The following is a 21,317-nucleotide window of genomic DNA, read 5'->3' on the forward strand; positions in this document are numbered from 1 at the left end:
GACATCTTAAAGGAAAACACCTGAGGTGCAGTAAGTGTACTGTACATTTTCAGTCTGACAGCATTCCAGATGTGATGTTGTTTTGCATGTACTGCCAGTCAAAGAGCCTGTTTGTGTTTGTTTGTGTGTGTGTGTGGACATATAATGGGGCGCTTTGTTTTGCACTGCGGAAGTTAAGTTGATAACTGCCAAATCAGTTATATGACTTCCCTGTAGGCATTATTAGTTTTGTAAATCTCAAAACAGCTTGACTTTTCTACGCTTTCCAGAGAGCCCATGAGTCAATTTCAGTGCTCACTGTAGTTTTTATAATACCTGTAAAGTGCCTCTAACTCATGTCTACTACATCTTCCACTCTCCTAGATGCTGTGGAACAGAAGTAAGGAGTAGCTATTAAATGGCCTGAAGGATCAGAAGTACTTTCTGAAAGAAGGCCTCCCCCTGCTGAACAATGATGTGACTCTTCCTCCTCCCGTGACTCATGTATTTGACTCTCTCTCCACTCTGATAATGAGAGGATGACAGGAAGACTACAGTCGTCATAAACTCATGACCGAGGGGCAAAGCAGACCACTGCAGCTCTGTCAGTCTGTAAAAGCCCTAAAATCGGCTAAGGAACTGACCCGAGCACATTCAGCTAAAGACTAAAGGTTTAGATGTATACATAGGGCAGTGTGCGTTGTCGGAATCAATTTGGTAGGAGCACTTCCTGCAAACAATGGCGGCTGCGTGTGAGCAAAGCATGTGTGGGACGTGTCTGTGTGTAGGCTTATTGTTCGTGCTGCCATTGAAAGCACCTTTGTGGGTGTTTTAGTCGCTGACAGTGGCTGACTGGACATGAGTCAATTTGTGTATAGACTGAGTCAGTCCAGCACACTGATAATATTTTGCAAACCAAGTGTGTGTGAGTGTGTGTTGGACTTGCAACTTTGTACGATAATGACAAGGTTGTAATCAGTAGCAACAAACTTGTACTGGACTTGCTGTCTTCCTCAATATACGCCACACCTAGTCTTTACAAATAATTAATAGCATAAGCTTTTAAACAGGTTTTATAGTTTCTAGAAGTGTAATTCAGTTTGTCCCATTTTAGAAACACTGAAAGATATTTTAGGATTTTCAGCAACAGTTTCGAAAGTGTGTCAACTGGGTCTTTTCTAGTGTAAACATGATTGTGTGTGTTCATGTGACTGTCTCTTGCAAGGGTCCCCCTTTCCCAATGGATGTGTGTCTATTCTAAGACTTAAAAGTGCATTATGGGAGAGGGGTGATGTCATCAGAGCTTCCTAAGCAGGAAGTCAGCTCCTGGATTGCCGCCAGTGCATTCTTTCATAGTCCTAATGTGTCCTCTGTCTTTAGAATTGTCAGTCTTCCGCAGTGCCTCACTGATCTCTCTGTCCTCTGGCTTTCTGTCGTATATCGTCACACAGCTACAGAACAGTGCTGGGGAATTTTGACACAACTAGTTTAACTACGTTTTCCAGCAGCAGTCTGGTAGAGTAGCTATTTTCTTTCCACTAACGAGAGGGGGAATTGCAACCAAATGCTACAGTTCACCGTTCTGTGTTTTCTTTAAGATTAAAAAGCTCAGAAACAGAAATTAAACCAGCTCCATTTCAAGTTTGAAGAGAGAATCAATCAAGTGGACTTAAGGGGAGTACTGCATTTAAAGTTAGGATAAGGACCCCATGTTTTACTGCTCCTTTTAATTTAATTAATATCTTATTTTTGTCAAATGAGTACAATCTTTATTTCGGCTCTAATTGTAGGGCAATGGGAGGAGGAACAGGGACAATTCAGGATGCTTCATATACAGTGCATGTGTTTGTGAATGTGTTTGCGGGGTAATGAAGGATATGGTGTGAAGCAAATTAAAATGAGGGCATGGTGACTGACAGAGCACAGCTTTTGTCTAGCCCTGTTAAATAGTAACTCTGTAACTTCTCTTTTTCTGTCTGTGTGAAGAGCAAAGTTTTCTGAAGGCCCCTATTCCTCTCCTCTATTCCTCTTACCCTCTCCTTCCCTTGTGACTAATTATTTGTGTTTTTTTCCAACTCTGAGTGTGTTACTCAGTGACATCCTGTCTTTCTTTAACACCAGACAGTAAGAACAACATGTGTGTGTGTGTGTCATACCATGCCATCGTGTATCTGCGTGTTGGTGGGACTCTCAAGTAGCTGCAGTTGTTTCTGAAAGAGCTGAGCGATCGCTCTATGAACTAACTCATACTGCTCCTGGAAAGAGAAAGACAAAAAAAAAGAAGAGGTGAAGAAAAAGAGGCATAGAAAGACAAAGACATTAGAGGTGGAAAGAGAGAAATAAAGGTTGCAAAAAGCCAAACAGAGGCGTTTAATGGAGGAGAGGTGAGGTGAAGGAGAGGCAGAGGAGAGTTTCAGCAAATCAATACAAAAGCAAAACATTCTTCATGTCAGTACTCAAAAAAATCCATTTACGAGGCTATGAAATACAACCTGTGTGAAAACAATGGAATGGATGCACACTGACATAATCTCATTACTTTCCCTGGTAAGACAGCAGAAGTATTGCACTACATTTTGAGCAATTACATTACAGTTACTGATGTGCAGCAGAAATCTGGTCCGAGACATTGACTTCAAACCCGTGTCAATGTCTATCAAGGCAGCTCTACAATTTATCTAACAGGACTAATTTTCCCTCTCAGTGTTTAGGGTTTATGTGTGGGAGGGAACACCATAAATACGGTACAAAAGGACAGAGGCAGAGGTGCTTTATTATTCATGACGTGAGCCACTTAAAGATAAATATATGCCTGCAAAATGCAAGCTATGGCCTGCTGAATGTCACCTGTCCCTTGCGGCAAACACCATTAAACACATTCAAACACACCCATGTCACAATTCTGGCAAAACAACCTAAACCAGTTACAAATAATGGCGGGAATGTGAAAGCTGGGAGGATCCATTTCCAAACAGGTGTTCAGCAGGAAGCACATGAATGAATGAAGAGTTAAGAGATTATATGAAGGAGGACATGCTGCAAAACTTTACAACAGAATCAGTGTCACCTAGACAAATAGTGACTGATATAAGGGGATGACATTAAAAAGAGCAGCATGTTAGTCACGAGTACTGTACCAAATAAAGAAATATAGTTTGTCACTGAATGCAATGTGACAATAAGGCACCCAACAGATTTGAATAAGTTCAGAACTGCATTTTTTCCTAAAATGTGGGTGATTGTGAAATGCTTTGATATATGTTCACACATCAGTGTCGTTGTAGGTTTAAAATCAAATCAAAATAAAGGTATTATGATAGTTATGAAAAATGTTTTCACACCTCTGGGGGAAGAAACATAGTGATGTGAAGATAGTGGTTTTTTTTTTTACAAAGAAACTGATACTGCTTGTGGAAATGCATTAAAATGTGACGAATGTATAATTTTGACCTCAGATAGCTGGTTTCATGTGTGTGGGGGTGAAAAAACTTGGTGCAGTAACACTTTTGGTTAGCAGTTAGCACCCAAACACTAATCGGCATTTCTGTATTTTCTCCATGTTACTCAAAACCACTTTGTGTTAAATCTTACTATCAGTTGGCTTGAATGCACAAAAACAAACCTTGGTTTGAACAGCAGAGTGTCGCTGCGTCCTCATTTCTTGGATCAGCCGAAAAACATTAAAATCTTCTGGTATTTTCTTTAAAAGTACAAAACACAACAAAAGTGTTAATTTTGTCTTCAATCATAACAAAACATTTAGTGTGTAGGAAGTGTGTTTTTGTACAGGTATGTGTGTTTCTAGTATGTGTAAGAGTGTGTGTCTGTGTGTGTGTTCACATACCCCCGCTTTCAGGAGGTTCCATGTGTAGTCGATAGCACAGATTGCACCCGTCCTCCCACAGCCGGCACTGTACAGTCACAGTCATACAGATTAGATTTAACAAAAGCACATGTGCAGAGAGACAAACACACACACTAGAGCGTCTGCCTTCTTATCTCAAACATGAATGCACTAAAAACACACTCCTCACAAGTATGAACTCTGGATTTCTGTTCCTGAGCGGGCACCTGGCCACAAAAATGAGAATGAGTTCAGAAAAACACTCGGTCGCATTTGTTTGTGTGTATGTAAGAGCACTTCGTCCAGACAGGATGGAGACAGGAGCCGCACAGAAGCTGAGATTATGTGACATCAAGTCTGACACATAAAATCATAAAACCTTGTCTCATGCTGTCAGAGAGCCCCTCTGCTACTCCATAACGAGCACACACATACAGTACGCTTCCACCCACACAAAACATCTTTAGAGACGCAGAGACACAGCTTTAAGTCCTGCTGTGTAACAGAGGAACCAGGAAATGTCCTCAGGCTGCTCATTATAGCTGATTACACACACATGGAGACAGTGTGCGTGCTGTGTGTATGCCCACGCCTGTGTGCAGCACAAAACCTGAATCTACAGCCTTATGAATAAGTGTGCTTTGTTTTCATTCTTGTTAACTCTGTCACCATTTGAAGTCCTTCAAACGAGACCGCTTTGTCATACGTTTATCATTGCCTAAACCAATGACATGTAAATTCTCATGCTCTAACCAATCACTGCAGCTGCAGTAAGAAGGGTACATGGTGCCATTTTCAACAGCAGCAATCAGAGGAAAATTATTGATGCAAGAGTCAGGCTGGGCTCATCTGGCTGAATCCTAAAAGGCAGCTAAGAAGCTATTTATCCTTTAATTAATCAAATCTAATTAAAAGATTAGTCAACTGAAACATGAAATGCCAACCAAAACAAGTCGCTCAAAATTTCCGGTATGTATCGGGCTGAGTTTTAAAATTAAAATCTAGCTTTCGCCAGGAGTAGATCTGTATTTGTATGCAGTTTAGCCACCAACATCTCGCTGCTGTGTTGAAACTTGATTTCAGAACACACAGACCCGTGCTGCCCACCTGTTTCACATTCTTAAAGCCTCCGCACAGAAAAACACCGACAATCTCATGTTATCAAGTAAGAAAAAAAAAAGATTCAAGAGTCTTAATCCAGAATCATCGATACCAGCGTGAGGTACAGTAAATAGCTACCTGCAGTGCACACATATAGGGACATCATCATTCTCTTGGTATTCTCTCATTAGTCCGATCATGTCCAGTATGGAGTCAAACGATGAAGGGACGTCATGATCCGGCCAGTTCATATAATGGAACTGTGTTATCCTCCGAGTTTCCTGCGGGGACACACACGGGCAGGGGAGGAATATTTTTAAAGGAGGGCGATGTTTCAGTGTGTGTATGTGATGATGTTGCCCAAATGGATGTTTTCAAGCAAATTTTACTCAAAATCGAAGAAATGCAATAAGATAGAGAACATACATTTTCATACTCCACCATCAAAGTTCTGATAAAGTAGTCTGTTCTGGCCTGCTCCGATTCCTAGAAAACAAAGACGGGGGCCACACTTAGACAATCCTTCACTTCAACAGTCATTAGAGCAAAATGTGAGAAATGCAGAAGTCCAACCCCCCCGACACACACACTTTTCTTTTTAGACACTCATGAGACACACAGCTGTAATATTAGAGATTTGTCTACTTACACAGGAGATTCTGAAGGGACCAAAGCTCATGGGCTCCTCCCCCAGCAGCGGGAAATATCGTTCACACTTTTTCTAACCAGAAAAGAACAAGAGTTAGCTTTGGCTGACAACAAAATACCAGACAGATACCACAGCTTCCTGTGCACAAACACAACTTCTACTTTGAAATAAATACATACTTTAGTATATTACATGTGCAAAAAACACATTTAGAGAAGCATATGCAAGTTATTTGAGCTTTCAGTCACACTTTATTTCAGAGAACATCTTGACCTAAAATGAATAGAAGCTAGGATCAATTTAAATTTACTCAAGGCCTCGGTAACTGCCTTGAGCGACCTCTCAGTTTCTCTTTTAACAAATACAAAAACATTGGTACACTCAGGCAGACAAAAAAAAAATCAAAACATAAAATACTAGAAATTCCTCCACCAAGGCTAGATAATCCTCCACATTTGTTATTTTATGAGCTGGAGTAAAGAACCAAGGGTAAAATAATTTTACTTCTTCAACAGTTTGAAGTTGAAGATGGGACCTTAAACATACACTGTAACCTTGGTGGAGATAATAAAATACTGGCATACACTTGCATGCATGCACCGACATGCTTACACACATGAAGGGATTAAGAATAGATGCCTTACCCTTCCCATTTCAAACTCTCGACAAGCCATTACAATAACCTGCAGAGACACAAACAGGAAGGATTAGTGTCAATATTCAAATTTTGCATTTTCACTCTACACTTCTGTTCAATCCTACATGTTCTATTTACGTAAGGCTGCAGTTACCAAAATGAGTGCCAGGCACTCAGTGGAGTCGCCTTCAGAATAAGAAAAACTTGAACTGAGAATGGCTCAGGCTTTTCCCTTCCTACAGGATTAGTACAGACTTCAGATCATTTTTGATCATACGTTTCACTCTCACATCTATATCTCACATCGTTCCCTTTGATCATACAGCATTAATTATCACAGCTGCAACCTGAAGTATTTCAGAGTGCTAATCGCAGCTCCCTCCCTCCCTCCCTCCCTCTCACTATCTGTCCATCTGGTTCAAGCATAAGGACTCCCCCTTCCGCCTCTTAATTTCTGACAACCACATTAAATATTTACTGTAATGACTTTAATTGTAACAGTATTTCTTTTTACAATTATTCACTGTGCAAAGCTACAGCAGGACCAAAACTTTATTCAGCCACGCTATAGTGATATTAGTTGCTATCTCACATTATGTCTGTGAATGTTCTCATTCATCCAGGTCATAGTTCTCTCTTTGAAAATTGAATCGAAGGCAACTGGACATATGTTTCTATCTCACATACACAATACCTCATTCTAGCGGGAAAACAGGGAGAAGTGCTGCTAAAACCCCCCTTATTGGCAAAACATATGATTTAACAGATATGTGAATGTCACTTTCAGCATACCTATGCATAACTGCACAAATAAAACCAAATTCTGTGATGTAAATAGGCATCAAAAAGAGGAAAAAAATTGAATTCTGCAGCCATATCAAGTTTGTACAGCATCCACTTTCATAAAAACTTTCCATTGCCCAAGCAAGTTGACACAGAAGGTCTTTGCCATCTCGGCAACCTCCCACATTATCTACAGTAGAATCTTTTTTACACGTCACTTCTGCTTTTCCTCAGTCCAATGAGCCATACTCACAGCTACATTGTATTCCCAGTTCATCCTCCAGAAGTCGATGACAGTGTTCGGCAGTGGGCCCTGAGTTGCAATGTAGGCCTCTGGGCCATCAAAACCCTGAGGGGAGCGATGGAGAGAAAAAGACAAAAAGCATGATCACACATCTGCACAGGAAACAATGCAGAAATATTTTGTGCACAGGTACTTTACAGGTCTCCACAAAGCATGTTAGTGTGATTCATTTACCACTTTATACAAAGTCTTCCTGGTGCTATAATTAAACCCCATTATGTCAAACCAGTCAAGGAACAAAGCAAAGCAGCTTGAGTTTTACCTTGATGAAGTTAGCATTGATGTAATCCGTGTCCTGATTGGTTGTTTTTAATGTCACTTTCACCCTACTGTGATCAACTGAGAAGAAAAAAAATTAGAGTGAGATAATTACCACAATTATTTTGCTTTATTAATACTAAAGTGAAGGTCAGAATAAGGCAGCATAAGACAAGGAGGAAGAGGAAGAGACAAGGGTAAGAAAGAAAATTAGAAAGAATGAGACAGAGGGGAAACAAGGACACATAAAAACAAGAGAGAAGGGGAATCATGTAAAGAGGTTACGGGACATACAACAACATCCTCATTCTTATGTACTCTGTGTGTGTGTGTGAATACACATCTGTTACGGGTGAACCAGTTCTTCCTTTGCCTTATCAGCAACTCATTTACTAAAAGCCTTAATGACTGAATAAATGGATGGATGGACAGAGGAGGAAAAGAGGATAAAGGTATAAAAAAAAAAAAAGTAGGACAGATGTTGGGTCGTGGAAGCTTCCCCTGAGGTCATTAAGTACAGTGAGAGCTCTGAGTGTATGTGAGACAGACTGGTATACAACATCCAATCTCCAACTCTCCTCCTTTCCTCCAACTCCTTTATTCTATTGTAATATCATTAATGGCTCCATTAAATTTAGGCTTACCTGCAAACCAAACAACTCAGCAAGCTTACACATCTAAACATAATGCAGCCATTATGTATATTATTAGATATATTTGTGTATGATAAGTCAGAACCTCCGCTGTGAGCATTTGTGGGTGTGCCAGTACTTACATGGCAGTATATCTTTATATCTGTTCTTCTTGACATTCTCCTCCCTCTCGCCTACATCGGTGGGGTAGATCTTCTCCGTCCGGTATTTGGTAGATAGCCGCCGCAACCGCTGGAATAAAGAAGACAAACATGGAGAACGAAATATTTAGCAGATGGTATCAAATTATATTCCTGTCCTTCATTCTCACCTGCAGAGGATACACATCATTTGATTGTTGGTATAAATGAATGTTCAAACACAGGAAAAGCAGGGTGTGACTTAGATTAGATAAACTACTAATCATAGATTGTGATTAAAGTGTATGACAGTGTTGGAAATAAGAAATATAAGCTCTGCAGCGTCTCTACAAACAGAGAACTATTCATTTGACTGAGTTACAGTCAAGTTTTCTATTTTTCATCTTTGATTTACTAAGAGGCGGTTTGGTTTTTAAGCTACCAAACAAAGAGGTTACAGTGGTTAAACTCTTCTCACACGCTCACGCTCACACTACATCCTTCAACGTTCACATTCACTCTGCCGCTAAAACACCACAGTTTGCTACTAAGACACACACACACACTCCTGTTCCTCTTTGTGCGACAGAGGATGAAGTTAAATGTGGACCAATTTAACCGGGGCTGACACTGATGAAGACACATTCGGTTAATGGGAAGAGAAGAAATTACAACATCTCCTGTCTGACGGCAGGCCAAAGCTTAGCTAGCTGTCCTCTGACACTGCGTCCCTCAATCTAATTTCTTTACAGCTTGTGTCCACAAATGAGAAAGCCATTAAACCTGAGCGTTAAAACATCTGAGTTGGTAGCTCTCCATTTAATACCAGTGTCTATGGCACTGATGCAAATGAACAGAACTGCTTCATGGCAGTGTTTGATTAACAGGATTTTTGCATGTATGTGATGAAGAACATTGATTTGTAAGGTTTTTTTTTTTTTTTTTTTAAAAACTGCATTAACTACAGAAGGACATTTCTATCAGGGCATTTCATCAAGAAAGGTCTTCTCAAATTCACAGAAGAAGTGCAAGAATGTAACCGCCAGTGTGATACAAAAACCACAAATACCAGAGGGGGAAAAAATAATAGCGGTGTTGTAACAGGAAGGATGATTTTATCATTTCAACCCCTGCTAAAAAAATGCCATGCACATTGCCATGTGTTGTTTTATTTCCACTTGCTTGTTTCTTCTGAAGCTTTCAACCAATTTTCATTTTCTGGGAATCCTTCAACTTCATACTTCAATTGTTTTCAGCTGAATTCATATTACTCGCTAAAAATTAATGTGCAACTTACAATCATCATTTTTGAGAAGGAAGACCTGCTGATGACCTCTGGAGTGGTAAATGTGTTTTGACTTGGCACCAAGATTCTTGTCTCCTCCTTATTTTTAATAAAGGAATTAGATCTGTGAAAGCTAAGAGAGCAGGGGTTCAAGCACAGATTTTGAGACCTTCTAAAACTTCCACTGAATTTTTCCATTCACAACTTCTCTTTGTCCTCGAGGCATCACAGTGAAACTTTAAAGAAACTTTAAAAAGTAAAAAAAAAAAAAAAGCAAAAGTTTTTTTTAGCATAAACACTTCTGCTAGCTGACTCTGGCGGCATTCACATGATAATCCTTTCAAGGGCCTTTTTTGATTCTCTCAGATGGTTCAATCACTCTCCTCTCTCTTTCTGAGACAGTGAGGAAATCAGGCATCACTCTTCTCTCTCACCCCCCCCCCCCCCCGTCTCTGAGTCTGAGAAAGTCCGCGTGGGCGTTCAGGCTGCTGGAGCCTCGTGTGAAAAATGGTCCCACCTCTCGTGTCTCTCGTCTCTCTGGCAGCGGCTGCAGGCTTTCCTCCTGTTACTGTAGCACGGACACGTACATCCTGACTTCCAGAGAGTCCCAAACCTTTGCCTTTTCTTTCAGTCCATGTTTCATTTTTCACTCTTGCCAGAAAATCACTTCCAACAGTACGCACAAACGCCAGCTATTTGATATTACAGACAAATAATCCTACAAATCTTAAATATGATCTAACACTAAAGGAAACTGCAACTGACGGGCAAATCTCTCTCCCACCCCGACTTTCAGCTCCTATCTCTGTTATTTTTTCTTTGTAAAAGTTGTGTTTTTGATACAGCAGCTTCCTAAACTGAAAAGCTGACTGCTGTGCTCGGGGACACAAAAACAGTTTAGCCTATCAGCATAGAGACACCCTAGAGACAAAACGAGTTGTTCGCCTTTCTTTTTGCAACACTCATCTTTGTAAACCACAACGACAGACTACCAGATAGGAAGAGGAAGGAAGGGAGAGAACAGGAGTCTGAGAGAAAGAGATGCACACACACACACACACACACACAGTCTGTGGGCGGCAACAGCTGTATGTGTGTGTTCATTTGTGTGTGTGTGTGGTAATAGCATTAGAGCTCCTCTGGCCTCATGTGAATTACATTTCCAACAGAGGTCTGCTTCTGTGCTGGGCCAGAGCCCGGGAAGAGACACACACACACATATACACACACACACAACACACACACACACACACACACACACACACACACACACACACACACACACACACACACACACACACACACACAATGAGCAGGAAAGGCAGGCAGTAGTGATTTGTGATGGTTTGCGATTCCCCCAACCCACAAAACACATTATGCAGAGACAAACATGCACAGAACTGTGCCCTCTAACACTGTAATGATGATAAGCATTTTCTCTTTGCAGCCCATTTCACTTCATTTACAGCACACTGGGAAAAACTAGTTGATTCTCCCATTAAAGCCCATAAATTCGGACATTTTGCAGCACCTCATCAGTGGTTTGGTTTGGTCCTGCATTAGTTCTTTTGCTCTCTACAGAACACAGACTGTGTCACCTGAGGTCAGATAGGCACAGATTATTGGTCACAGACAACACCTAGAAAATAGCAACTTCAGTGCTTTTCTCAAAGCCATTTCAGCAGGTGCAGTTCCAGTTTTACACTTTACTTCTTTCAATTCAGCTCTAACCAGCAAACTATAGAGTTAAGGTCGGTTTCTCTGACCAGGTGAACTTTCTCAACTGATTTCAGGTAGACAGCAGGTAGTTTCTTCCATCTAACTGTCAAAGACAATTTGTAAAGATCTCTACCCTATGGTATTAACTGTGTGTATGAGATGACAGTGGTACCACACTGCATACTGTTTGCTTATTGATTGATATCAAGTTTAAATAATTTTTTCACCCGTGCTGACACCTGACCGAGGAAGAGGCATTTCGCATGTGTGTTTTTGGAGTATGTCACCTCCAACAACTGTCAAGTTAGGGACAGATACACAATATGATGTTTAAAAAAAGTTTCAAATTCATCAGGCTGATAACCCACATAAACAAATCTACATTGTTAATCTGACACATACACTGTCACACAATTTAATTACATATACACGACACATACAAAAAGCTATGCTGTATTTCGCGTTCAGTTTGTGCAATGTGATTCAACCTTACACAAAACACATGGATGGAGACACAGCTAGTCTGTCTCGCCCTTCTTCCTCTCTTCTTTGCACTGTACTACAGACAGACCCTGTTTCTAATTACTCTTACTTCCTCGTTACGTAAAACACGCACTGTCACGCGTACAGAAAGACACACAGAAAAATGCCCCTAATAACGGGGAAGCCTGGAGGATGATAAAGAAATAAAGCAGAGGGGGAGTCCTCGCCTGCTGCTCTGTGCATTTACTAAACAAACCAACGACAGATGAGAGGAGAAAAAGAGAGGAAAAAAGCAGAGGAGGGGAGAACATGGGTATTTTAGATGAAGGAGAAGAGGAGTGAGTTGGGGAGAAAAGAAAAAAGAGAAAAGGGGAAAGAGAAGAGGGAACATAGGAAAGAGGGAGAGCCAAGCCTTTTAAGAGGCTCTTGGTAACTAAGCTAATAGGTTCTTTTATTCCTTGTTTCTGTCGTTCATTCACACGCTCCCTTTACACACTATGTCGCTTCGCACTAGCTTCTGTTCTGAATGGAGGAGTAGGGGTTGGGTGCGGAGAAGGGGGGCAAAGAAAACCAGAAAAGTAAATATCCCTGCTTCTGTCGCTGCTCAAGTGCACTTACTCTCTTTAATTCTTGTGTTCTACACAACAGTTAGTGGCGTATCAGTTTCTCCAGAACGACAACAAGTGATGGGGCAACTCTGACAGGAAAAAATAACAAGAAGGAGAGAAAAGAAAGAGGCGATGGAGGGAAAGAATGATGATGAGCAAGGCATTCTTTGGACCCTCTTAAAATCACATGTCCTCTGCTTCCCTGCGTCATATATACAAACGCAGTTCACATTTTTCACCTCTATCATTTGAACCTTTATAAGCACAGTATGTACAAAACATCACAGGAAGAGCCCATCTTGACGGGAAAGGGAAACTCTGAGAGTTCTCTATGGTTGGTTTTCACACGTTCAAAGACTGCACTGAAAACACCTACACGGCATTGTTGTGGCTGTGTCAGCGAAATATGTGTGAAGCAGATAATCCAAATTTAAAATGCTGATGGACATCAGATAGTAGATGGTGTTCATCTGCCTCCTTGACAAAATGGCTGGCTGCAGTATTTTTATGTGCCGTGCTCCATCGGTCTCATGAATATTATGTGTTTTTGGTATAAGTTTAAGTTTAATTCTTTATTGGTCCCTCAAGCTGGGGAAATTTATTTTCTGCATTTTAAAGTGGTTTATCTCTCTTTTTACCTCATAATTAAAAGCACAAAAGATCTAAATAATAGAAAATCTTTCTGACCTTGGTCCTGTTCCTTCCACACTCTGCTTCTGCTCCCCGCTGTTTCTATTACTTTCTTACTTCCTATCAGTCAGAAGTGTAAAATAGCATGACTGAGTTGGACAGCTTCCTGTGAACGCTTGACTTCTACTGCCCCACACACACACACACACACACACACACACACACACACACACACGTACACACACACAGGGCGTTGCCCCAAAAAGCCCACTTCACAGACCCCCTTCAGGGTGTGACTGAGTCATGTGTGCTCACAGACACATTTCTTCACAATGACTTGACTCTAAAATGACTCAAGGATGCCAGGGCAGTTACCGGGCAGAGAAAAAGAGGGAGAGAGAGAGACAGAGAGAAAAGGGGAGATTAGAAGAGATTTAAAAAATGGCGACAGAGAAAGAAAGAAAATGCTACAGAGGTAAAGAAAGGTAAAGAGAGAAAGATGTAATTGTTAGTGGGTCTAACCTACTTTCTGTCTCCTGGCTGAATAAGTCAGCATCACTATACTTCCCCGGCACACTGAATAATTCACACACACACATACAGAGAGAAATGCATTCTCTTTCTGAACTCAGCAGTAAGCACTGATTGGCAGAAAATATGCTTTTCCTGCAGAAGCAGTAGGAAAAAAAGGTTTTTGCATGTATGTGTGTGTGTGGCCAGGAAGTGGGGGTGTCGAGCGCTAGTGGAAGAGAGGCTGTACTGACGGTCACCTTCCATGCAGACACACACATACACACACACAAGTTAAAATAGGTCACCCCTTACAATGCTCTCAGAAAAATCCATCTCAAGCGCTGCGAGCATGTGGGGGGGAAAGATGCACTGCTACAGCACAGAGACTAAAAGGGTCTGTGTGGCTCTCGATGAGTCCGTCGCTCTGCTTCTCTCCCTCTGACAATTCAATAAGCTTCACTCACGTTCTCTACGCCCTTCCGCCTCTCTATGTGGCATTAATGCCGCATTAGGAAAAAAGGGCATAAGTGCAAAGTCATATGCAGTTCTAAAGAAAACCGTGGTTGCATCAAATGTTTTGAACGCATTATAGATTAATCAATGGAAGGAAGAAATGTGGCGTTGTGAAAGGAGGGGGTTATGATACAAACAGCGGCTGCATTGAAGACAAAGTCTGACATTTTGAAAAACCCACTTATTCGCCTTCTTGTTGAGAGTTAGATGAGAAGATTGATACCATTCTCACATCTGTGAGCTTCATAGGCAGGTGGCACAAACAGCCAGTGAGCTCAGCTCAGCATAGTGACTGGAAACCAGGGTCAGGGTTACACTGAAGGTTCAATCCCAGCCCAGAAATAGTCTGACAAAAATGGCCACTTAAGGATATAAAACTGAGATATAAAATGCTGATTAGTGAGCTTTAGCGGTGTTGATAGGTGGATTTCGTTACGTTGGACAGAGTCAAGCAATTCGTTTCCCCCTATTTCCAGTCTTGTGCTAAGCTAAGCTAATCAGCTTTAGCTATATTCTATGTTACAGACAGTAGTATGGATCTTCTCATCTAACGTGAATAAGATGATCCCAAAATGTTGAACTATTCCTTCAAATGTTTTGTTGACGATGAAAAGAAAGAGAAGAGGTCACCATGCCAGGTGTCCTACTGTCAGTTAAACAGCAGAGCAGCGATTACTAATCAAGCTCCATCACTAAGGAAATAACAGCAAACCACACCCTGACCACGAGTGTGAGTCAGGGGTCCGGACTTTGTGTAAGTGTGTGAGTTAGACATCCTCATTAGCTAAAGATCCTAACAAAAGATTATGTCGGACAACTGGCATCAGTTTCCAAGCTGTCCACACACATGCAAACACGCATGTATTGTGCAGCCATTTCCACTTTATGGCTACTGGCCGATATAGGTCAGTGGAGCACTGACAGCATGAATGGACATGAACACACACACACACACCTACCTAGGGGTATAACAACCCATCATTCCCTGGCACAGGCCATCGGGCCTCCCGTTCTCTCCGTATGTGACTCTTTCATTTTCAGTTTTAAATCATGTGACTGAATCACTGCATGTCTCCTTTGTTATGCAATTCAAAGATCAAGCAACTCATGACAACACAAAAAGCAGAACGTAATGTTAAGAACTATCTCAAACCTGTGTCTGCTGCTGCGAATGCCATCTTGTGCGTATGTGGTCAGCATTACTGTCACACCGACCGCAGGAAGCACCTGTGCTGAACTGAAAGCACCCAGTTCAACCAGCCATTCAAAACCCCCGTCATTTCATTGAGCCCACTTCCTTTGGGACCTCAAGTGTCAGCTATGCCTTTACAGTCTAAAGCAGACTTTGGAAAGAGAGAAAAACAAAAAATCTACACATACTGCTTCCTTTGACTAATGAGTGAGTGTGTCTTTATAACATTAGAAGACAAGACAAAGTGGACAGAGGAGAAAAAAATGAGAAGGAAGGATGCAGAGGGGAAATAGATGGAGTGGCAGTCAGAGAAACAGGTGACGGCTAAGCAGAACCAGGAGAAGTGATAACCAGACAACCACATTTCAAAAGTATCAAAATATCTGTTGAGGTGTGGAAATTCATCTGTGGCATGAAGTTAATTTGCATCCACCTGTTCATGTGCACTTTCTCTTTCAGCGCATCAAAACTTTGAAAGGCAATAAAAGGCTTCTTTAAAAGCACCAGACTTGAGAATTAACTGTTTATCTCAATGCACCCAACTCCATCTGTAAATGGAAACACACGTTAACTCACATTTGCTTTAGCTGATTTTTGGGAAATTAGGGTGACTGCACACATAACTAAAAATTCAAATCTAAATAAATAAATATTTTCCATTGCACATAGAGAAAGCAAAACTATAAGTCACACTGCATGCATACATTACACAATTGTATTATGTAACTTTTACTCGGGGTGTGAAAACTGCTCTGGTAAGACACTGACTCCCAACAGTTTCAGTTGTGCAGCTGACCGCCATGTGACTTTTTTTGCAAATTTTCACAGCATGACCTCCTCTCTCTTGTCACTATTATGTGTTTCACTAAAATAAGTTTGAAACCAAAATCAACCTCTAAGACCCACTGCAGAAATTCAGAAATATATACTTATCAACAAGGAAACCATTACTGACAGCACCAAGAACCAGGTGCATTTCTGCAGCACAAACACACAACCAAAGAAGTTTGACATGTTTGGAGTTTTAGTTAAAACTGTTTTTACTTCACCATCATACTTAGCAAACACAGTTCACATTTACTGGTATCTGACTGGTGGTGATTTCCAACCCTGGATCTCAGCCTGTAGCAGGAAGCAGATGTGGACAAACCGCATATAATCCCAATCATCTGGGACAGGAGCTCATTGTGTGTTTGGTGTGTGCTGAGTGTTTGTGTGTGTGTGTATTAATCACATCCCTTGTCCTCACAAGCCTGATCTTATACCTTTACTGTGCCTATGTGATTTTATACATCTTTAGATAGTGGTCTGACTTAACAACTGTTTGTTGTTTCATGTGTGGTTCAGTGTGTTCATCTAATATTTTGTCTTTGCTGATATCACAAGGACCTGACACCCTCCCGGTGCCCGAAAGAGATTTTTTTTTTCTCCCGTGTGGTATCCTGTCACCTCAAACGCCTCAGCAGAGCAGATGCTGATGGCAAGTGTGTGTACGCTAATGTGTCTGAGTTGTCATGCCCGAGGTAACACCTCCACGTCGTGATTACCTCTCACCCAGGTCACTCATTACACAAACGGGGGGTTACTGATGAGTATATGGTCTCCTCCTCATGTTCATCAATACAGCACTTCTGCCTTGTTGGTGGGTCAGCTAGTTTTCATCATGTAAAACCTCACACACACACTAACTCTAGAGCAGAAATATTGGGTTGCGCCTCTTCTGAGAAACACTCGGCTTATGGGGCAAAAGGCTGGTTTCTGGGTTAAGCCGTGGGAGGGGAGGGTGAGAAAGTAGGAGGCTTGTGACACCAAAAGAAATTGGGAAGTCTTGTTACAGTAACATAAGGCGGGCTTACAGAGATTGCAACATACACACACACAAGCAAAACAGCAGCCGACCCCTGTAGTGTACCTGCCCGTGCACCCACACACACACAAATTGATAAAAGTACGCAGAAATACAAAAACACACACACCAGGCTTCTCTCTCTTTTTCTTTTATTTTTTAGCATTGATGGGTGGTGACGAGTGAAGACAACCCCCCCTCCCCCTCCAAAAAATATTAGCGTTCAATACTTAATTGCCAAGTCAACGAAGATGAAATTTGCGTAGTTTAGATTAAAAGCAGGCAAACAGGACAACAAACACACCAGAAACAACAGCACAGGATCCCAGCATGTGACTGATCAAATGGCCAGTTCATGTCAGCAGTTTCATCCGATGAGAACACAACACAGGACAAACTCATTCCCTTCAGTTGTTGCTCAAATGAATGCATGCATTCTTTTCACTATATGTCATTCATCAGTGTTAAGATAAATTTACAGAAACCTAAAGCTCTGAACTTCAGTCAGCCATTAAAAAGGCCTGTGTTCTGCCGCCTCCAGCTCATTTTCAACACAATGACTGACTGATGAGTTTGAAAATGAGAGCCCAGCATACCATACATACTAGGAGTGGTGCATTACTTCCCATCGGGTCACATGGTGCGCTCACTTCCACACTGATTATCTCAAAGGGAAATAACCTGTTTTTTTTTTTTATCCATAAAAATCAAAGGCATCCGGGGGGGGGGGGGGGGGGGTCGTCCAAAATGACATCAATAACATTTAACCTGGTTCAACTTTTTCACATAAACGCAAGTGTGTAAGCCAGTTCCACCAACTGGACCATCCAGATCGTATTTCACTGTCTCACCGGTATATGAAACATCACACCCCCGCCAGTGCGGTCCCTTATGTTGTTTTAGCGCTGTCTGAATGCAGCCTTAGTCCTGGACCACTCTCAACAATTTCTGAACTAAGCTCCCCAAACACACAAGTCCACCTTTCTCTTGAAAACGCACACACTGTGCTGCACTAGCCTGCCATGCTTTTACACACAAATAGCAGCTTTGCATCTATAACCAGTGAGGTGTGTGTTTAGGGGGGTGTGGGGAGTGGGTGGGGGGGCTTGTGTAATATAAGGGCAAAAAGGTTTCCAGATCATGTGCTAGCTCAGAGCTCAGATGTGTGTGCAGGTATTAATTGTGCACACACACACAGCTCAGAAAGGAGAAGGGGAAGCCCCCCGGTGACACTCAAACCAGTTTTTTTTTTTTTTTTTACACAAGCACAAACCCACAAGAACACATACACGGTAGCATATCTGGTACTGTCACATCCCCCTTTCCTGTCTCCACTCTGAGAGTTTTACGTCTGCCCGAAAGGACGCATGATGCATCTTTTCGGCTTTCTTTGATGTCCTGATTGAGAGTCTGGATCACCTTGCAAAGGTGGGGCAGGAACGTGCACACACACACACACACACACACACACACACACACACACACACACAGGTTGACCTCCTATGTGTAAACCCTGTCTAGACCACAGTGTTGAGCCCTGTGTTCCCAAAATCAGGTAAATGTGTATTTATGCCAGTGTATTTGGAAACTATATCAAAGCTGATGCAATGACATAGAAAACTTATCAGAGGTACAAGATCACACAGATAGGTGCTTCTTTTTGTTCCTGGGCGTGTGGTTTATTTCCTGTCTTTACATCACGCTCCTTAAAACATCTTCTCATTTCCAACTTGAGCCACTTTTTAGCAGCATTTGCTGAACCTGTGAAAAGCTTTTTATACCTCCATAAAGACACTTTAAATGCCTCCTCCTATCTCATATGTAAGCCTGCGATATCCCGACATCTGCTCATATGCAAACGTCTGTTCGTGGCCCACACGGGGGCAACTGGCATTTGAAAAGACACCATATCGCACTGTTTTTAAAAGAAATTTGGTCTGAACCTCATTCTGAATAAGTTAAACTTCCTGCCTTCAGTAAAGCTACTATCTCACTGCCAAGGTTTGGAGATCCACTATGGACAACCCAGCAAAAAAAAAAACAAAAAACGCATGTGTACAACAATGTGAGGCATTTTGGATGAATGTTTTCTGTAATAGCATGTTTCTTTCATGCTGCCTGGTGGCCTACTAGTTACAGAAAGTTTCCCATAACACAGAGGTCACAAGCTCAATCCCTGCAGCTTGTATGTCTATGAACAGCTGTGCATTCAGTCAACCTGGCCCTGAGCTAAATTCAATACTCCTTCCACCTCACACACCATCCTGAAAGCACGACTGTCACCTAGATATTTATAACATATATAATATTCCTTTAAAAAAAGGGGGTTGCATAAAAAAACAGTGCCTCTAAACTGCCAGACCAGATAAACCATGTACTCCTCTCTCTCTTTGCCCAAATGAAAGCCTGTGTCAAATACAGACACTTTCTCTGCCCACAGGAAGTAACACATCAAAAATAAATGTCTTCAAGACAGCAGGCAGGGAAAGCTCTGCCCATGCAACGGTGAAGCTTGTTTCACAAAGCCAGATTTGTGAGTCAGCATTATAACCCGGGACGAGCTTGGTCACATCAGAGGGAGATAGCAACATTTCACCAAAAAATTATTTCATTTAAAAGGAAGTGTCACAATCAGAGAATTTGCTCGTGTCTTCTGTAACAGCACGTTTCTTTCAGTAAAGTAATGCCCCATGCAGTGCTTTTAAATCTGGTGCCACCAGGATGAACTTGATGTGATACTCGTGTCACATTTCTGCCTTATGACAGTTTTAACATCTCGAAAAAAGAAAATACATGAAAGAAGACTAAATCTATTTGCTTACATCAGGTCACATTTCTATAAATCTTCTTATTTTACATGTTGGGCAAATGTTACACCTTTTAAATCGTCTCCGGATGTGTCCATAGTTCAGCCTTCGTAACTGTCTATTTGTTAAAAAAAAAAAAAAAAAACTCAGGCTCTCTTACATAAGCGCACTAATAGCTGGTTTGGAAAGTCGTGGGTTGACAGAGCCAGTTGATAACAACCCTTGTGAAACAAGTAAGATTGCCATTGTTTGGTTTTGTGGAACCAGCTACTGCACAGATGCCCCAGTTTTGTGGAACCTGCGTCATGAGGCCGACTCCAGGATTCGACAGTACACATTTTGCCGTTCACTCCACATTTCTCTTTGAATTAAGCCGCCATCATCATCATCATCAGACCAGTTTGGTTAAAATAATCATAATCAATCAGAATTCTGAAAAGGGGTCACAAAAATGGATTCAACCACGACAAGATCACGACTGAATACTAGAAACGACACTTATCACGTTTGGTTGCCAGGCAGAAAAATTCTCTCGAGCATTCCCGTTCTATCAAACAGAAGTACTGAACAAAGTGTATAATCTCTGACTCGTTGCCCCACCAGAGCACTATAATTATGTCTATAAAACACTTTCTATATATAAACAACAATAGGCAGTTAAAGTGGGTGTTATGTCAGTGTGTTCTGGTGACTCAGTACGCAGAGGAGCACACCCCATGCGCTTGTGGTATTGTGAGTTTGACTCCAGCAATTGAAAGCTTCACACAAAGCTTGAAATTGGTACGACAGACCAGCAGCAACCAGCTAAGGCACTTACTTATATGTTGGCTGATGCTGCTTAATTGTGCTCGTTACACTGGCACACGGCCCACCTGTACTCAATCCCAACAAGATTCCTTGCCTACAAGCTGGTGTGACTGCTGAATAATTTAGGCAAAACTCTACATCCACATGCTGACGTTGACAGCCGTGAGAAAATTTAGCTCAAAGTCCCATATACATGTACGCCATAAAATAACTTGATAACAGAAATATTTCAAATTAAAGCACTTAAATGAACTAAAGATGAAATCTATGTGAGCTGTTTGATAGTCAAGTAAAAAAAAAAATTGTACTTCATACCAATAAAGGTCACTGGAGAGGAAACTGAACAGATATCACATGAAGAATCAAGCAGTCAGCAGTGTTTGAAAAGGGTGCTTCTGATTAAAAAGATGCCATTTTCAGTTGCTACAAAGGCTCAGAGGATGTTTTGTTTGGAAAACTGATAAAGGAACAATCTTTTCAACCTCACAACAAGTTTTAAGATCACACTGCTTCGCATATGGTTCCTCCCAGAAGCAGAGGGCTGCGGCTGTAGCAGGCAGTTTGTCAAGGCGTGGATGTGTGTTATG

The 21,317-nt window shown here is 41.5% G+C and overlaps 1 protein-coding gene across 2 annotated transcripts in view; it reads right to left on the minus strand.

Moving 5' to 3' along the window:
* The window catches only part of LOC121176417, a 75,753-nt gene that overhangs the window by 51,938 nt on the left and 2,498 nt on the right, over positions 1-21,317 (minus strand). For both annotated transcript variants that reach the window (XM_041030473.1, XM_041030472.1), the window contains exons 2-11: positions 8,331-8,439; positions 7,560-7,636; positions 7,247-7,342; positions 6,218-6,256; positions 5,574-5,645; positions 5,351-5,410; positions 5,063-5,205; positions 3,824-3,890; positions 3,602-3,679; positions 2,136-2,234 (exon numbers count right to left, since the gene is read on the minus strand). In XM_041030473.1, coding sequence (XP_040886407.1) covers positions 2,136-2,234; positions 3,602-3,679; positions 3,824-3,890; positions 5,063-5,205; positions 5,351-5,410; positions 5,574-5,645; positions 6,218-6,256; positions 7,247-7,342; positions 7,560-7,636; positions 8,331-8,439 — 840 coding nt within the window. The remainder of the gene's footprint in view (positions 1-2,135; positions 2,235-3,601; positions 3,680-3,823; positions 3,891-5,062; positions 5,206-5,350; positions 5,411-5,573; positions 5,646-6,217; positions 6,257-7,246; positions 7,343-7,559; positions 7,637-8,330; positions 8,440-21,317) is intronic.

This window comes from Toxotes jaculatrix, chromosome 22 (genome assembly GCF_017976425.1).
Source record: "Toxotes jaculatrix isolate fToxJac2 chromosome 22, fToxJac2.pri, whole genome shotgun sequence".
Taxonomy (NCBI): domain Eukaryota; kingdom Metazoa; phylum Chordata; class Actinopteri; family Toxotidae; genus Toxotes; species Toxotes jaculatrix.